Below are 18,966 nucleotides of genomic sequence, written 5' to 3'. Positions count from 1 at the left end.
TAACTTGAGGATTGAAGAAAGAAATGTACATGTTGATAATCAAGCTCTAAATTGTTTAGATTCATAATTTTAAGGAAGATTGTATAATTAATTAATTTTGAAGTGAAGGCGGACATAAAAAATTTATTTCTTGTATACATGAAATGAAACACGTTTTAGATTCAAAAGCGTAGACATATACCACATTTGTAAGATGTACAAAAGGTGAGTAAGAAGAGGGTCTTCCCTATGAAAGAAGCAAAGAGCACATGGCAAACCCAAGGTTGAATAGTTGGACAAAATTCCAGAAAGTCAAAACATTTAAGGGATCACACGTGAGCAAGAGCTGGTATTTTTTGTACTACAAATCCAGACTCCCCTCTCCCTTGAGCTTCCATTAAAGCTTTTGCTCCCCAGAGTGGCAAATCACAATCCCAGGAACCCTCGTATTCATATCAACTTTAGCAACCCTTTCCTTTCTCTATTATTTTGTAATTTCATTTTATATAAACAGTGTACCATACCATTCCCTGTGTATATCTTGCCTCTTAAGCACTCTTTTCCTCCCCCTCTCTCTTTTCTTTCTTCCTTGCTTCATTTCATCAGCCTCACAAATTTGTTCTCCATACTTGAGTGCATGTCTGAATGTCCAGAGAAAGGTAACAATTATGATCTCTTCATGTTCCTTGTGCACTTATCAAGCTATTTTTTCCCTTAATCGTCTCTTATAAGAAGATTATTCATTCATATATAAACAAAGTGGTAACTTTTTTGTTTGTCTGAGGGTGTTTTAGGGAGAGATTTGAGGAGATAGGGAGGAAGATAAAGAGAGAAGCAGATGTTTCATGTAATTATCAGATGGGAAGAAGGTATATGTTGGGTCCTACTGGAACCCTAAATACCATTACACCGTGTGCTGCCTGCAAACTCCTGAGGCGTAGGTGTGCTCAAGAGTGCCCTTTTTCTCCGTATTTCTCCCCACACGAACCCCAAAAGTTCGCTTCTGTTCACAAAGTGTTCGGTGCCAGCAATGTCTCCAAGATGTTGATGGTAGTACAACAATGAACCCCAAACCCCCTATAATTTGTTCTTCTCTTTGGTTAATTCATTCCAGTGCGTGTATTTCAGGAAGTACCTGAGAGCCAACGAGCCGACGCGGCGAATAGCCTCGTTTACGAGGCGAACGTAAGGCTACGAGACCCGGTGTATGGGTGCATGGGTGCTATTTCAGCTTTGCAGCAGCAACTTCAATCTTTACAAGCAGAACTGAATGCAGTAAGGTCTGAGATAATAAAATACAAGTGTAGGGAAGCTAACCTTATACCATCTTCTTCCCATGTAGCCATGCTCTCACCCGGGGTTGTTTCGGTGGCTGCACCGCCACCGTCCACCACTCAACCACCACCTCTGCTACCGCCTCCTCTTCCTACGACTACCGTGGTTACTACTTGTTCCATATACACTCAACCCACCACCGCCGCAGACTATAGCACCATTTCAAATGATAATGTTTCCTACTTTGGGTAAAAAATAATTATTACCCAGACTGACAACTAAAGAATCCTCATTTTATTTTTCTCGAACAAAAAGAGGAAGATAAATGAGTATTCTTGTTTCATTTGCCTTTTGTTTTGTTTAGTCACTCAAACAATTGATACACTCCACATATGCCTTTTCACCTACAATTGTTGGTTGATGTCTTTCTTCTACATTTGCTTTACTTGATGTCCACTTCTCTTTGCTATTTTCCTTAATGAATAATGCAGTTAAATCAAATGCTTCGATTGTACTCTTTGGCAATTTATAATCTAGTTTCGAAGTTTAACATGTTATCAGAGGTAGTTTTGAAGTTACTTTAACATGGTATTAGAACTAAATTGTTCGCTGGTTTGTTCGAAATGGGGTTTGAATCACTTTTAACCGATCCGATATCCAACCCTATACAATGTAAACGAAGTGACATTGGTGAAGAGGATAGTTTTTGTGATGGGGGTGGATCCTTGTTGAATTTTTTGATTATGTGTGGGGGAGGGTGAATTGGATGCATGTGAAGGACAGGCTGTGAGCACATGCTATTTTGTGGCATTTAAGGATCTAACATTACATGAATTTGGGTGAGACAAAAGGTATATATATATTGAGCTTTTATCATCCCCCTGTAGGTTAGAAACTTCTAAATGATTTTCTTTTTCTGTTTTGGTCTTTTGATTATTGCAAATCAAATTATAATTAAATAATAATAATCGAAGTAAAATCAACATGAAATAAATTATACATAAAAGATAAGATTCAACGACGTATGTCATTGTTTACTTTTATGGAAGATAAAAAATATATTATAAATATAAAGATTACAAAGCATTCAAATGAAATTTCATGTATACAAAAAAATTTGATATATCTTATAAACCTAGTGTTCTACCAAAACTCTTCTCACGTCTCTACAAAAATCAATCAATTTCTTAAACAAAGATCCCAAAAAGAGAACACATCTCTCCAATAATTATTTGTCATAATTTGAAGGCTAAGATTAAAACATATTTTATAGTTATAGAGCGAAATACTTAGGGTCGGTTTGGTAAAGCTTTCTAAAAGTAATTTTAGCTAAAAAGTCTGTTTTGACTGTAAAATCAATGTCAACGGGTAAAAATGAAAAAAAATAGTGGAAATGGTGATTTCAAACCAACAACAAAATCTATGATTTTTAGTTTTTTCATTTTTAATTTTGCGTTTGGAAGGAAATTATAATTTTACTACTAATGCATAGGCTCCGTTCAATTATGTATTTACATTTTATTTTAATAATTTAATAATAACAACCTTAAAAAATAATTTATTACTTTTAATAATTTATTTTAATTATTTATTAAAAAAAAATTTATTATTTATATATTAAAATATTAATAGTGAGTTATATAAATTATATTTTTATTATAATTATATTTTTTATTTATGTTTTTTTATATTTTTATTGTAGTTTAAATTAATATAATTCATATATAATAATATTTTTTGAACTTATTACTGTTTAAATTAATATGATTCATATAGAAGTGTAAATATAATTTAAATGTTATATTTTTATTTTACAACATAATGTCTATAATTAACATTTTATCTTTTTAAACTCACTTTTTAACAGTAATCCCGAACAATTAAATTTTAAATTGTACTTTCGTACAATACTTTTAAAAGTTTGTTTCAAAAGCTATACCAAATTGACCATTAGCCATCAATAAATCTTATTCTATAAGAATTCTGGTCTAAATAAACTTAATCATTATTAATCTCTAACTATTAAAATTAGTAAAAATCTAATTTAATTCTCGATTAGAATTTAAGTGAATGTGTGATTTAAAATTTCTTTGACGTCATGATATTTTCATTTGGGCTTTGACTCATTGCTGATTTGGAGGAAGCAGAAACAGTGATCTCCTGGCATGTAGGAGATAAGGATTAATTATGTTTTTTTTCTCTCTCTTAACACTAAAAAAAAAAAGAATTTGATTACTAAGAATGGGTGTTTGAGGTCTAAAATTAAGTAAATTGCAAATTGCTTTTAAAATATGAATTTGGCCAAGCTGCCACAAATACTATATGGGACTTAACACAAGTAAGAATCTAGGCCAATTCTAACACCTCATTAATTATTCACAGGTGATGTTTTCGGTCCAATTAATGAGTGGGTTGACACTTCTCATGGCTGTGTGTATTTAATTGTAATTAATTGGGCACACTATAAAATTGTCAATAAGCTATAGTATTCGGTGAAAACGAAAACAAATTGATTGTTATTTAGTCAATGATAGTGCCATTTGCCAGCTAGCTAAGACTACTTTTGCTCTATCATGGGTTTACATGGCATGTGGGAAATCAAGGGTCACTTTGGAACTTGTATTCCTCATTCAAGTAACCAATTAAGGTATTGCAACTCTTTTTTCTTTCTCCCATTTATAACTAATCTTACTATTATTAGTGATAAAAAAATTATTTTTGAATCCAAGTAAGTGATAAAAAAGAGTGTTATTATTCTTAAAGATTTCATATTAGAGTAGTTGTGTCTGTAGAATGTGCATGCATATCAATAGTTTAAAAAAGATTTTAAACATATATTGCATTGTAATCACCCTAAATTATTATAAAAAAAATTATTTTCTTTAGATAATTCGTGATGAAACAATTTTATCTTGTGATTTTCCACTTCTTTTATACTTATTATATACGTTTATACCTAAAGACTATGATTTGTATTATCATTTAAATTGAACCAAGTATTAATTATAAAATTCTAAGTTATTAATAAATGTGTGTGTGTTACATGTATATATCATATGTCATATCCTCTTGTTGAGTCTCTAGATTCCAAAGGATGTGATGGAATTTGGTCTCATGTCATGGTTGCTTGAAATCATGGCATCTCACCTTTGTCTCTATACAATTCTTTCATAATTCAGTTTATATGATTCGGACAAAATGCTTAATTATTGGATAGAATAGACTATAAGTTAAATTAAAGATAGTGTGCATGTCAACTTTAAGAGATTTGAACATTTTGTTACATAAACATATGAGATGCTTGTTATTATGGTCCTGTTTAATGCTATGTCCTAGAGAATTGTGAGACATTAATTTCATGTCTTAAAAAAGGTTTTAAAGTTTAAAAACAATGTCAGGCATATCTTTCTAAAAGAAGATAATAGTTTTGAGACAGAAAATAATTTAGTTAAAAAATAAGAGAGTAAGCTGTTGATTAAAGCTCAAAGGTGAAGATGGGGGTGAAAATAAGAAAGATATGTAAAAGCCAACATCCTAGGTTCTTAATCAATTGACCTATGTTTTGTTTCTTGAAGTATGCTTGCCTTCAAATTTCTAGTTTTCTTCTGCAAGAAATAAGGGGATTATGCATGGGAATCTGGTACTGTAACTAAAAATCATGTTACAGTTAAGACAGTCGGGAGTAATTAAGATGATGATAAGAGGAATCCTTGCAACTTTAACAGGGACAGCTGTTACATATCAGATGCTCTTAGGGAATGATGTCCCAAGACTTTTGAGCTTGGATTAATATTTCAGACGGTGAAATTAAGGTGTCAGATGGTAAATAATAAAAATTGCAACAATGTCAGATATTGTTTAAGATAATATATAAGTGAAGTCGATTTGATTATTAGGTAGATGTAAGATTCCACAAACATCTACACCGAACTTAATATTAGAAAAATATACAAATAGTCTTTTAATACATTTTGTTGACTATGAAGAATTATAAATAAATTATTCCATTTCTTTTAAAATAATTATGTACTGATAATTAGATTTAAAAGATAATAAATTAAATCAACATTGTTAAAAAAAATCTAATCTAACAACATTAGACGTAATTATTAATAAAATTGATATAATAAATTTAATCATCAAAACTTACATTTTTTAGAAACGGAAAAGCCATTCACTAAAGCAAAAATAAAAACAATAAACACTCCTGTCCAATTGTAACACACTAAAGAAAAACAAAAAGTGAAATGAAAGGATAACATTAGCACTAAACAAACGAAAAATATTGCTTTCCTTTTCCTTGTGCCACTTCTGAGATACTCGGATGAAACGCTCCGACAAGGAAAAAAAGAGAAACGCATATAGCCTAACGAGCATAAGAACACAAAAGGGGCTACAGGTGGTCAATCCAGCGTCTGTCCTCCGCAGCCTGTTCTTCCACACACCCAGGTGACTCTTTGATCCAGTAATTTTGTCCTTCGTTCCCAGATTCCGATCTGAAGCCAGCTTGTGGATAAAGGAACATGTGTGGAGCAGGCAGGCTCGACTTTTGCCCTCCCATGTCAACACACTAATCATAGAGAGATTGATAGTCGGTGAAGCAAGTTTTTCGATGACAGTCCTCGAGTCGCCTTCGAAGATAACGGTGCTGAGCCACAGGTTTGATGTGAACTCAATTGCATATAAAGCAGCAGCAGTAGCCTCTGCTAGAAAAACTATGGTAACCCATTTCAGTTCTCTTCGACACGCTCCTAAAATGTAACCTTTACTGTTTCTAACTACTATCCCTGACCATGAACTGTTCTGGCATTGCGAGAAGCATGCATCAAAATTCACCTATGACGAGTGAGAATAAAGGGGTTTCCAGCGAACGGGTAGCTTTGGTGTGGTTCCCTGAAGACAAGCGTTGGCGAGTGCGAATTCCTGGCATTGCTAGTGGACTAAGGTAATAATCTCTTCCACCCTTGTTTGATAACCTTCATGGATAAATTTATTGCGAGCGAACAAAAAACCCCAAATGATTTCTACTATTTCCAAATGTTGTGTACTGCTGTAATGGTTGAATAGCCATCGAAGCCAGCTAGAAAGTCCCCAATTAAATTACTAGGCTATTGATAACCAAATAAAGACCAAAATAATTTAGATAACTTACAGTCCCAAATCACACGGATGTCTGATTCTACTATGTTCACGCAATGCACACACCACTGATTATTGATGATATGTTTTCTGTGTAAGTTTTGTCTAATTGGAACAAAGTTGAGAATGAAAGTTAATAGTTCGAGTGAACCCGAAACCTAGAGTTGATCCCAATTGGACCTTATAAAATAGTTGGACCCATTTTAGTGTTATTGGGTTTGAGTTGGGCCTAAGAGTTAGTTGGTAAGAGATGAATGTCTTATGAATTAGAAAATAGAGGGATTAAAAGTGCAATTTACCCAATTCTTAATTCAAAAGCTGAAAACTTTTATGAGATATATGTGAACAACTCCCTATTTCCCACCAAACACTTGTCTTCTTCTTCCATCTCTTCTCTTTTCTTCTCTCATCTTCAAGTTGAAGGATTTAAGACTTCAAATTCAGTTTGGGTCAAGTATAAGTAACATTATTAAACCTCACCTTTCAAGCTTCATTTCACTAGTTTTCATCCATAGAGAAAAAATGGGTTTTGAGAGGTTTGTGAGAATCTATAGATTCTAGCTATGTTTTGGATATTAAGGAGTTATTTAGAATGTATCCAACCTCTAGATGAATTAGTAATCCATTTTCTTACCTTGTTTAGTGAAGGAAGTGGAAGAGAGTTCCAAATCAAAAGGCAAAGAAAAGTTGAGCATTGGTTGAGTTGAGGAGAGTTCTAGCCACCAAAGAAGCAAGGTAACACCTTTACAACTCTTCTATACTCTTAGTGAGTCATGATAAGTATTTTCATGGTGAAATTCTTGTTTTAGAGTTATAAATGTGTTTAAAGCCTCTATTATGACCCTTGTTGATCAAATAAAACTTTACGCATGTTTGGGGACCACACTAAAGTCTTTGGAATTCAAACATAGCATTTTAGTATGTGTTTTATGACTTCTACAGGTAGAGTATCTATACTATTGTGATAATATCGATACTTGTTCTTCATTTTGGGCAAATTCGTGAGTTTCTGGGCAAAAGTATTGGCACTTTTTCAGGAGTATCGAAATTTTGGGTCATAGTTTTGAAACTTCTATAAAGTTTTGAAACTAGGCAGAAAAGAATGTTTAAAAGTATCGATACTTATATAAAGTATCAAAACTTTTACAAGAGTATCGATACTTACTGTCTGTTTTGGGCAAAAATGTTAGTTTTTAAGGGAATTAGACTCGAGGTACCCCAACACTTCTTTTTATCATCAAATAAGACTACAAGTGAAAATATTAATGATATTAACATTACACTCAGAAATAAGATCAATTAGGATGACATAAAAATAGCTTTGGATGATGTTCGGGAAATGATCAGGACACCATAGTTCCTTTAGAAAATACTAACATTATCAAAAGTATAAATTCAGTTTGGATATATCCTTAGGTAGTACGCGAAGCACTTAAAGCTAACTAGCTTGGGCGCAAGGTCCGACACTCAAGGAGTGGGCTAGTCGAAGGGGTTGATCGATGCAAATATTCCGAGCAACCAGTCTCGATAGACTAGAGGGGTGTGTGAGTTCCGAGATGCAGAACCCTCAGTCGCACCATGATGTCTACTATATAGTAGAGAGCGCAGTATACGAATATACTCACTATTTCAGTTTATCAGTTAGCTTGAGCATGTCATAAACACTTTTAGTATGTCTTAGTTGTTAGCATGACACTTGGCTAGTTAGCTCAATGTTTGAAATTTGTTTCCCTATGCAGGTTAGTCAATGAGCAGTTCGAGGACTTTTTGACAGCAGTGATCCAAACTCAGATAGTATAGAGTACGTCTCGAGTTCATCTTTAGAAGCCATGTATAATTGTAAACTACAATTTATATATTTTTGTATGAGTCGTAACTCATTTTAAACTATGATTTGTATGATTTAAATATTATTTTGGGAGCTCCTAATGTAAACTATTTTATTTAAATTGTAGTTGATTTATTTTAGCGTGGTTACAAATGGTCATTTTTAAAAACGGAAAAAAATTTAAAAGAAAATTTTGGTTAGCCACTCCAGTAATTCCGTATGACATTCTGATCGGTCGACTGTGTGTCGTATTGGTTTAGGGTGTTACAATACATGTATCTTGATTTTTCTTTAACATGGGGCCATTCCATAATTGGTTAAAAAACGACTTTGTCCGAACCAGCCAATAGTAAACGGTAGCCACTTCTCATTGTGTACTTCCCCGTTTTTTGTCTGCACCAAACACGACAATCGTCTTATGCCACTTTCGAAATTGGGATGACCAAAATCATCGCAACCTCCGCTTCATTAAACGTATCAAGAATTGACTCATCCTTCCAAGTTCTCGATTTCGCATTATTCAACTCCCCCCACATGCTCAAACAAGTGACTTCTGGGTGATTCTGCTAGCATAGGATTGTTATAGGGTAGCCAAAAGTCATTCCATATTGATATTGAATTACCCCCACCCACCCCACCTTCCACCGTAAGTCTTTCCACATCAGTCCCTTCATACTCCAAATGCTACGCCATATATAAGAATGTGCTAATCCAAGGTTCGAGCTCAGAAAATCTCCCGAACTAAAGTACTTCGCACACATAGTCTCCCAACCAAAGATGATGGATTCATCATCAATCGACAGCCTTGCTTGGCCAGTAAGGCAACTTTAAATTTTGCCATGTCTTTAAACCCTAATCCACCATTATCCTTCAACTTACACAGATTCTCCCACGTACTCCAATGGATGCCCCTCCTGCCTTCAGATTTTTGCCACCAAAATCGAGCCATGATTGCCTCAAACTATGAACAAAGGCATTGGGAAGTAAATTCATTGCATATAGAGGAAGAACCTAAAGAACCGATTTAATAAAAACCTCCTTACCTACCTGAGATAGCACTCTTACACTCCAATTCCTAATTCGGCGTCGAAACTTATCTGTCAAATGCGCAAAAGCTCCACGTTTGTTACGATCAACAATAGCCGGGAGGCCCAGATACTTTTCCGGATTAGATTCATTGGCGACTTCTAAAATGTGTCGAACGTCGAGTCTATTGTCATCTATCACGTTCAAGCTGAAAAATATCCCTGATTTATCGAAATTTTTTAATTGCCCCGAGTTGCTTCCATAACAAGCGAGAAGTTCCTGGATACAAAGGGCCACTAGAGCAAAAGCCTCACAAAAATGAGACAGTCATCGACGAACATAAGATGGGAAATTGTAGGCGCGTATCTATTAACTCGGACTCCTTAAAACTCTTCACTCAACGACGCCCGACGAAACAACGAAGATAATCCCTCACTGCAAATGAGTAAAAGGTAAAGGCTAAACAGGTCACCTTGTTTGATACCCCATTGTGGAACAAAACTATCCCTCGCCACCCCATTTATGATAACTAAATATGAAATTGAGCATACACACCTTCGAACAATCTCGATTCATTCGTCAGGCGACCAACTTTGATCAAGTTAAGACTCACGTGACACAGACAAAGCACAACCCTCACTCGATGAACCTGAATCTGTAGCGAACCATCCACTTACCAAACCAAACTCACATCTCCCTCTCCCAATACTTGCGGCTAATCATCGAGTGAACACTGATCGCAACCTCACACTGACCAAATCGAATTGCTTGTTACATAAAAGGAAAGCTTTTTGGAATTGGTTTTACTTGTTTGGTTCTTTGAACCTGTCCAATTTTAATCCCATGGGGGGTTTCTTCCTCAAAACAGTATCACAAGTAGTGGGTTGAATATGAATGAATGATGCTTGTCCTCAGTGAAGAGAAATGAGAGTGAGCTTATGATTTCCCAAAATTTATCAGTTGAACCACCGCTTTTTCTGAGGTTTTGCTATTACACATGAAATCAAATGTAATTTCAAGATTTACCCCAACAAAAACGGCCCAAAAGTATTATGTCAAGCAGGGCATAATGCAGCACACTTGATTCACTCATTTAACTATAGGATCAAAGAAGCTTATACTCATTTAGTTTCATGCTACCAAAGTGTATCATGTCAAAATGGCACTAATGCAGCAAACTTTCTTCACTCATTAACTACAGTGTCAAAAGAAGCTTATGCAATTCACTAATTAGTTTTTATGCTATATTCTAAAACATGCTTACAATTTACACAATACACCAATGGTAGATCTCAAATAAATTCAAACAAAGAGAGCACACCAAGTAGATAGGCTTTTAATTGTTAGTGATTACTCGGTCAGAGCAATAATATTTCTAAAGGAAAACGGAACATGAGATGATGTTACGTTTTCTTTTGAACGCCAGTGCTATTCAAAAAGAAGGAAAATGCATAAAAGTTTTAAATTCCAGAGCTATTAAGAAGGAATTATCCAAAACTACAGCCCTCCTGTTTTGTTATATTTTAACAAATTAATATCTACTATAGGTATTTTGTTTCTTCATATTTTTCACTGATGTCTACTTTACTTACCATCTAAACTAACACCTGGTTCCACCTCTACACCAATTCAGTGGAAAATGGATGAAAAGGAAGTTTCTTTGATACTGTTTTTCTACAACATTGTAAAAAAGGCAGACTATATCAATGCAAAGCAGAACGCTCCTTCAACAAACACCAGTTGCACAAGCATGCTATCTTGAAAATGGTTAGTTAATTTCGAGGTACCTGTATATCGCTACTGTAACAATTTTGACAATACCCAATTACTACCGGAACGCATTTCATACCCAGTTCTTGATTAAAAGTTTGAGTTCAAACCAACTTAAGGGTTCCCTATTACTTGACCCAAACCCAAGAAAGAAAGAAATTAAACTTGCACCAATTCTACCAAAGAATTAATTCAAAACACAATAAAATAAAAATAAAGATTATGGTTTACATATAAACAAGTTTTCAACTTTCACATACAACAAACTTAAATAACAAAATTATATTAGCAGCAATAGAAAATTAAAAAGAATTCATTGTCTAAAAACTAAAATAGCCACAGTTGAGATCAACTCATGAACAGTTATTCACGATCTTCTTAAAATATGCCAGTACAATAGCATTTGAACATGAGACAACGAATAAAAAATACTCAACCTTTTAGATGAAAAATAATAGAATTTTATTCATTTACCAGACATTTTCATTATATCATTGCACTCTTATTCTTCTCCATAACATTTTATTTCTAGAATTTTTTTAGTAATTCTATTATCGAATAAAATCATATCATCAGATAGAAATATAAAAGGAATATAGATAAATTCAATCCAACATTAGCAGTAGATAACAAGTGCGGATTGTCAGTAGGGTTTCAAATAGTAGTTGTAGCTGCCGTTTCGAGGTAGCGGCGCCGACTGCCACCACTAAAGACCTCAATTTATTTCGGGAAATGCATTTGTCCTAAGCAATGGGAATGCAATGACCGAAAGGCCCTATATTCTTGATTTGGTTGCAATCCTATCAACTTGGTATAGATTCATCTTGCATGCATCCATTTATTCTTTTATGTCCATAAACTTTTATTTGAACAGTAACATCAATGGTGGCTCCACTCACCCGAAGTTTATCACAGAATCTGATTCCAAGACAAACACGTCAAGTGATAGAATTGCCAGTAATTCGCCAGCTAGGGTTTTTCTTAAAGAAAATTATCATTTTTCATTCTTACTTATAAGCATGTTGAGTGAAGTTCATCAGATTGCACAAGATTAACCATCATCAACAAACTAAAGCGTACGTTAAGCATCGATCTCTCTCATGGAGAAACAAAAGAACCCAGATCGAACAGGCGATCACAAATCAAAAGGTGAAGCTCTCTCAATCTCGACATATACATCTTTTTTTTTTCCGATTATGAATTATGATTTCTTAAACTCTGATGATTTTCCAGCATGTTGTCCTCCGGTGGCCAAAGATAAGGGCCACGGCAGAAAGAGAAGCTGCCTAGAAGGATGGTTAGTCTTTGATTCTCCCTCCAATACATAATTTCTTCTTATCATAATCTTGTTAATTAAGTACTATATGTTTATATAAATTTTATATGTTTTGCAGCCTCTTTGCTTTGTGCTGCTGCTGGTTGTGGGAAGCTTGCTTCGACTTGTAAAGATATTTTAGAAGGATGAAATTTTATAATTTTAAGGTAAAAATAAATTACGGATAGAAAATATAAAAAAATATTTAAAATATACGAGTATTTGAAAATTTCAATACACGATATTCGGATGGTAAAAGCTAGGATTAATCTCGTAACCCTACTTATGAGTGATTATCCATAAAATTATACCATGTTTTGTAATTATACTTTTCTACGCCGGCTCGGTAGAAATAATACGTATACATGTACGTGCGAGTGATATCAATAAAATTACATCATGTTCTGCTTGTAATTATCAAATTCTTGCAAGATTTTGGTAAAAAGGAATTTTGTTATGGGTTGAATGGTAAATGTCATGGTTATTTATTGGGTAAACTTTATCCAGAATAATTGATAGTCATCAAAGATTTTAGTTTTTTTTAAATATTTCAATCACCCATCTTTCTAGAGTTAATTATATTTTATTCCTAGTGAACACTCCCGCCTAAATTTAGGGAAATGATCACATGCGGCAGCCTTAATATACGGCTAAAAAAATGTGCTATTAGTTTTGTTATTATTTAAATAACAAAACCGGTAAAAAATTACTGATTTTTTTTTTGGATAAGTAAAATTTATTCATCCAAAAAGAAAGTAGACTAGCTGCTACAAGCAACGGAACAAACAAACACTAGACAACTAAATCAAACCTCAATCTATGCACAATTGCCTATTTACATCATCAAGCCTATTCATGCAGCATCTATACAATTTAACCTTTACAGCCTCTTTTATTTTACTTATAATAGTATCAACCAAACGAATCAACCCTCTAAAATGCTTATGATTACCTTCTTCCCAAATGAAATACACAAATATAGTCCAAGCTAGCTTAAGGATACGCACTAAAAGAGATTTACCTTTTAAATCACAACCATCCAACAAAGTCCTTCATCCCAATAATGTAGCTCCTGTCGAAGCCCACAAGAGTGCATAGCAACACCCCATACTTCCCTCGAACAGGCATAATCAGAGAAGAGATGGTTACGAGATTCCATCTCATAATTGCACACCCCACACACATTATCTTTAGTCATTCCAAACCGTACAAGTCTATCTTTTGCATGCAATTGGTCAAGAATGACCATCTGTGAAATCAAAGAAAACTTTGGGATATGAGCAGGGAACCAAACAAGGTGATGCCAATTAACCTTCTCCTTCATGTCTCAAATGTTTTCCCATATCCAGTTGTCTTTTATTCGAGTCCAATTAACATTAGAATAAAACAACCTCCTAGCCTCATCTCGCAATTTAAACAACTTACTCAGGATCCAACTAAAATGAATCTTACACTCAACATTCCAATAATCAGCAGATCTGAAACAATATTCATTTACCCAAGCAATCCAAAGTTTCGCCTGCCATAATGTTCTTAACAAGCAAAAGGCAAATCTAGATAGTAATATGCAGCAACAATTAGATCATTCTCTTGTTAACAGGCAACAAAAAGAGCACCACCTCAAATCACTTTGGGCAGACCTGTGTTGCTTACGAGAGGCAATGACAGCTGGAACCCCCCTTTTTAAACGAGTATTCGACCACTTACAAGGTATGCACGAGTCTCGTCTAGGGACGGGCACGTGACCCGAACCGACGAGTTCCGACCTGATTGGGTTAGACATTTAAAAAAAATCGAGTTCGGATTTTTTGGATTTTTTAAAGAATATGTTCGGGTAAGTTTAGATTTAGGGTTAAAAATAACTGACTCGTCCAACCTAAAAAATAATATAAATTAACCTTATATACTTAGAGATAATTACAATAAAAACTCTCTATATTTTTTAATTGGATCCTTGTTTTTATTGAATAAAAATAATATTTTTATAAATTCGTATCCATTCAGCATGAGCCACTAATATAAAGGAAACTGACATATAACTGAACGTACCCATGTACTTCTCTATTTTTTAAAACAAAGAGAATGTCCAATGGCTAGGCTTCAACTTCTGTGTCAAAATATAAGGAACCCACCCCCAACCCCCACCACAACCAAAAAATTAAACCAACATATGCTATTCCCTCTTTACCTCACTTTGCTAGTTATAATAATGCTTCTGCATCACACACTTGGTGCCCAACTCTGTCTGGTGAATCAGATCTGATGGTGGCTTTTTTCCAGGTGTTCTAAGCCAAAGCTGAGACCATGGAGATATGGGGAAATTTTTTGATCCATGAATCAAGGTATTTAATTTATGTATGTACAGAGCTAATAGTTGGGCCGATGCGGCTACAGCCCAAAGATCTTCAATGCCTACGGTGTGATGGTACGCAGTGTTTCCCTATACTGTTTTAAACTGTATCAAACCATCATGTTACTTGTTTATCTTTGATTCAATAAAACTTCAATCTGATAGAGCAAATAAAAAGATTTGAATCCTTAAACGAACATAAATGAACAAAAATAAACGAACATACCATCGAATGTTCACGAACGTAGATGAACGAACGAGTCTTTTATTCGTATTCGTTCATTTAATTACACGAACACAAAATTTTATTTATCTTAATTCATTTAATAAATAAACGAACTTCCTGCCAAACATTATGTTCGTTTACGGGACTAATCGTTCATTTACAAGAATAATCAGGATTCCAACTATAAAACCAACATAACAAATAAACAAAAAGAAACAGACTAACGATTGAGGTGGTTTTGAATTTAAAAGTTTCAACAGTAATTTAAAATGGAATTTTGTTTAATGTTGGAATTGAATGCTAAAGTTTGTTCAACAAAAACCAAATTATTTAACACAGAATCGCACGTTTGTGTGCGTGGAACCCACGTAGAAATTTTTGTATTTCTTCCTTTGGAGAATATCAGAAACAAAAAGCCAGGCAAGTTCAGACAATCTTCCTTTTTCTCTTTCCCTTTTGTATTTCTCGAGAAATTTCTCTCTCCATACATTTTCCAAGGCTCGCTCCCACCCTCTCCGTCTCTTTAATTTGAAATTCTCCATAGCACGCACAAAAAAAAAATCCGCTCAATTCCTTCAAAAATCACAATAACTTTTTTCTTCTTATCCATTTTCATTTTGGCGGCTCTCTTTGTTTCCATTCTTTTCATTCAAATGGGTTTCTGAGTTTGAATTGAAGGTGAGTTTTTCCCTTCATTTTGTGTGTGTTTTGATATCTGGATTTCCCCCCCTTCATTGTTGGTAAAAATTTCTCTTGGAACATCGTAGATCTGTTTGATTCTTCAAGTTTTTTTGTTTATTTTGGTTCAGTAAATCGCAAGATTGTCCATTATTTCACCTGCATTGCTCTCACTTGTCTTCACAATTACGAAGTTTTTGTTACGTTTTTTTTTCTAAAAACAAAATGGGATTTCTTATTCCTTTATATTTTTTGTGGTAAATTAAGGTGGAATGCAGTCAGATTGGTGAAATTTAAGAGAACAAGGGAAAAGCTGAGGGCTTTAGAAGGTGGGTGGTGAGAATATTTTGTTTTTGATATTGGATTTTTATATCCTTTTTGTTAGTGTAAAGTAAACTAGTTTTGGACGATGTGCATTGATGAACCTTCGTCATTATTATTGAATGTTAAACAAGTTGATTTGATTCAAATAATCAGATATTGACCAATTATATTCACGTCATGTCGTTGATTCTTGATTGACTTGTTAAATATTGATGTTTATGTTTGATTCAAATAATCAAATGTTGATTAATTATATTCATGTTGTTGATTCTTTAATGAATTGTTATGATGGTTAATGACAGATGATCCTTGTGTTTGGCTATCCTGCATGGCCTTTTAGGAGAAAGGATTATAGTAATAGTGGAATATTGTTTCATGAGGCTTAGTGATGATAACTGGAACAATGAGCTGATCTTTGAATTCAGTTCATATAAAACATTTTTCAGTAAGCAGAATGATAACTCATTTTTGTTTGTATTTTCAGTCTAGACTACGCATTGATAATATCATGGCATCTGGGAATCCAATTTTTGACGACATGCAAAGCAAGCCAGAGGTTATCGATCCTCTGCAAAATGAAGACATTATGGATTGTGAATCTGTTAATTATCTTACTCAGGCTGCTATTAAACCTAATGTGACCGTGTCTACCAATGTTCGGGAGCTGTTAGAGTGCCCTGTTTGCTTAAATGCAATGTACCCGCCAATTCACCAGGTTTGTTCATATGCAACCTTATAATCGGTGATTACTTTCATGAAATTGCTTACGTGTACAAAATCATCGTAAAGCAATTTACAAGATAAATCTATTTTGCACATGCTTGCCATTGGTCATATTGATTTAACCCTCACCTTTGCATGGTTACAAAGGTTCGATGTTTTATTTTTTTGAATATCTTTTGAAGCAATTTACGTTATAAACTTCCAACTAACTGCTCATTTTCTTTCTTTATATGCAGTGTTCAAATGGACACACGTTGTGTTCAGGTTGCAAGCCAAGGGTGCATAACCGGTGCCCTACATGCAGGCATGAACTTGGTAATATTAGGTGTCTTGCATTAGAGAAGATTGCTGCATCTCTTGAGCTTCCCTGTAAATACCAGAGTTTTGGGTGCATAGGCATCTATCCGTATTACTGCAAGCTAAAACACGAGTCCCAATGTTCTTATAGACCATATAGCTGCCCTTATGCTGGTTCAGAATGCACAGTCATTGGTGATATTCCTTATCTTGTGGCCCACTTGAAAGATGATCACAAAGTTGACATGCACAATGGTTGCACTTTCAACCATCGTTATGTCAAATCAAATCCGCATGAGGTTGAAAATGCTACATGGATGCTGACGGTATAATTGCTTTATCCTTGCCTCATATTTCCCTTACCCTCTAGAAGAGGAATTATTCTACTATTTATGCAAATTCGAGAACCGGAAATTTGTTGTGTGCTTGTAGATATGGGTTACTCTAGTATTATACCATTGAAAATAATCACAATGGCGTTCCGAAATTATCGAAGTGGCTTTGCTTCTTTGTTACCATGACACTTTATTTTACCTTGGAGTCGTGTTGTCCCACACCTATATTCAACACGTCTGGGCATGTTTACGGGGATAGATTCCTCTAAGAACCTTCCAAATATGGAAAAACTTGGAAAAAGTTGAATATACTCCGTGTAAAAAAATAGCTGTATTTGACACACACACACTTGACTGTAAGTAAAAGAAAATGTTTTGTTGTAGGGAACCGAAGACTATTACTAAGTTGATTTCTAGTTTTGACTAAGAAATTTGTCTTCTTTTTGCCATTGATATTCAATAAAGTCAAGGTTGTGTTGTTTTAGATTTTAGTTGAAGGATTGTTAGAAGAATGTCATTGATAGTTTAAATTTTCCCTCAAATTTTAGGTTTTCAGTTGCTTTGGTCAGTACTTTTGCCTGCATTTTGAAGCCTTCCAGCTCGGGATGTCCCCCGTTTACATAGCATTCTTGCGGTTTATGGGTGACGATAACGAAGCAAAGAATTATAGCTACAGCCTAGAGGTGGGTGGGAATGGGAGGAAGATCATTTGGCAAGGGGTGCCGAGAAGCATAAGGGACAATCATAGAAAGGTCCGTGACAGTTTCGACGGTCTCGTGATCCAACGCAACATGGCTTTGTTCTTTTCTGGGGGGGACCGGAAAGAATTGAAGCTTAGAGTGACAGGAAGGATATGGAAAGAGCAGTGATGGGATCTATTTTTGGTTGATTTGGGTAGTTTTACATGATCTGCTCATGTATTAGTTTAGGGCTGTAGGAGGCAAACCCTCTTTGCTTGAGCATGTATGAGATACGTTAATGGGAAGATGTAGCTTTTTCGGTTTTTATATGCCTACAATTATACCATTTATTCGTATCTTGTAATGTTCTCTAGCAATGGTAATTTTATGTTATTGTTGGACTTTCGTCGGAATCTTTAATAATTATTATTCGAGTTAATTACATCATATATCTTTAAAAGTATGACTCATTTTAAATTGGCCCCTAAATTTTCTTTGTTTCAATTTTCTCTCTAAACTATGACTATCATCCTTAATTAGTCCTCAAGCTTTTGAACTTTTCAATTTCATCATCAAACTATGGCATTCATTCTAAATAAGTCCCAAAGCTTTTTGAACATTCCAATTGCATCCTAAATTATATGCATATACTAATCACACCCATTGCTAATAAAATTGTTAGGTCAAGTTATATTATTATATATTTGAGAAAAAAATAAGAATTAGGTTAAATTATGGTTTAAACAAATTACATATTTTCATGAATTTGGGGATGAAATTGGAATATTTAAAAGTTTGGGGACCAATTTAGAAAATAGTCATAATTTAGGGATGGAATCAAAATGTTCAAAAGCATAAGGACTATTTTAGAATGAGGGTCATAGTTTGAGGGTGAAATTAGAATATTTAAAATTTAAGGACCAATTTAAAGGTAGGTTAGAGTTTGGGGACATATAATGCAATTTAAATGAATGTTATAGTTTGGGGATCAACTTACTTCAATGGTTAAAAGAATCGTTGT

The 18,966-nt window shown here is 34.3% G+C and overlaps 2 protein-coding genes across 4 annotated transcripts; both read left to right on the top strand.

The window, feature by feature from the left end:
* Nucleotides 1–1,020: 1,020 nt before the first annotated feature.
* Nucleotides 1,021–1,510, top strand: LOC120118854 (LOB domain-containing protein 15-like). Its single transcript, XM_039138800.1, has 2 exons — nucleotides 1,021–1,029; nucleotides 1,108–1,510. Exons 1-2 carry the CDS (start codon nucleotides 1,021–1,023, stop codon nucleotides 1,504–1,506), a joined length of 408 nt encoding a protein of 135 aa, XP_038994731.1. The 3' UTR covers nucleotides 1,507–1,510.
* A 3,119-nt stretch (nucleotides 1,511–4,629) lies between these two features.
* On the top strand, nucleotides 4,630–18,276 carry LOC120118473 (E3 ubiquitin-protein ligase DIS1-like). Of its 3 annotated transcripts, none has more exons than XM_039138504.1 (5): nucleotides 4,630–4,634; nucleotides 15,913–15,922; nucleotides 16,395–16,625; nucleotides 16,870–17,256; nucleotides 17,814–18,276. In XM_039138504.1, exons 3-5 carry the CDS (start codon nucleotides 16,419–16,421, stop codon nucleotides 18,132–18,134), a joined length of 915 nt encoding a protein of 304 aa, XP_038994435.1. In that variant the 5' UTR covers nucleotides 4,630–4,634; nucleotides 15,913–15,922; nucleotides 16,395–16,418; the 3' UTR covers nucleotides 18,135–18,276. The 3 variants fall into 3 exon arrangements, with proteins under 3 accessions (XP_038994435.1, XP_038994434.1, XP_038994433.1); XM_039138502.1 differs by lacking the exon at nucleotides 4,630–4,634 and adding an exon at nucleotides 15,563–15,586 and having other exon boundaries at nucleotides 15,854–15,922; XM_039138503.1 differs by lacking the exons at nucleotides 4,630–4,634; nucleotides 15,913–15,922 and adding an exon at nucleotides 15,542–15,586.
* Nucleotides 18,277–18,966: the final 690 nt, after the last annotated feature.

The sequence above is a fragment of the Hibiscus syriacus genome, unplaced genomic scaffold (genome assembly GCF_006381635.1).
Source record: "Hibiscus syriacus cultivar Baekdansim isolate YM2019G1 unplaced genomic scaffold, ASM638163v2 tig00110328_pilon, whole genome shotgun sequence".
Classification (NCBI taxonomy): Eukaryota; Viridiplantae; Streptophyta; class Magnoliopsida; order Malvales; family Malvaceae; genus Hibiscus; species Hibiscus syriacus.
This window is presented reverse-complemented; position numbering and strand designations above follow the sequence as displayed.

What these genes read in the sequence shown, in the direction of transcription:
- LOC120118473 (XM_039138504.1), top strand. Translation starts at nt 16,419, where the DNA reads ATGGCATCTGGGAATCCAATTTTTGACGACATGCAAAGCAAGCCAGAG. An exon ending in TGTACCCGCCAATTCACCAG is followed by an intron (nt 16,626 to 16,869) that starts GTTTGTTCATAT and finishes CTTTATATGCAG; the next exon opens with TGTTCAAATGGACACACGTT. An exon ending in ATGCTACATGGATGCTGACG is followed by an intron (nt 17,257 to 17,813) that starts GTATAATTGCTT and finishes CTCAAATTTTAG; the next exon opens with GTTTTCAGTTGCTTTGGTCA.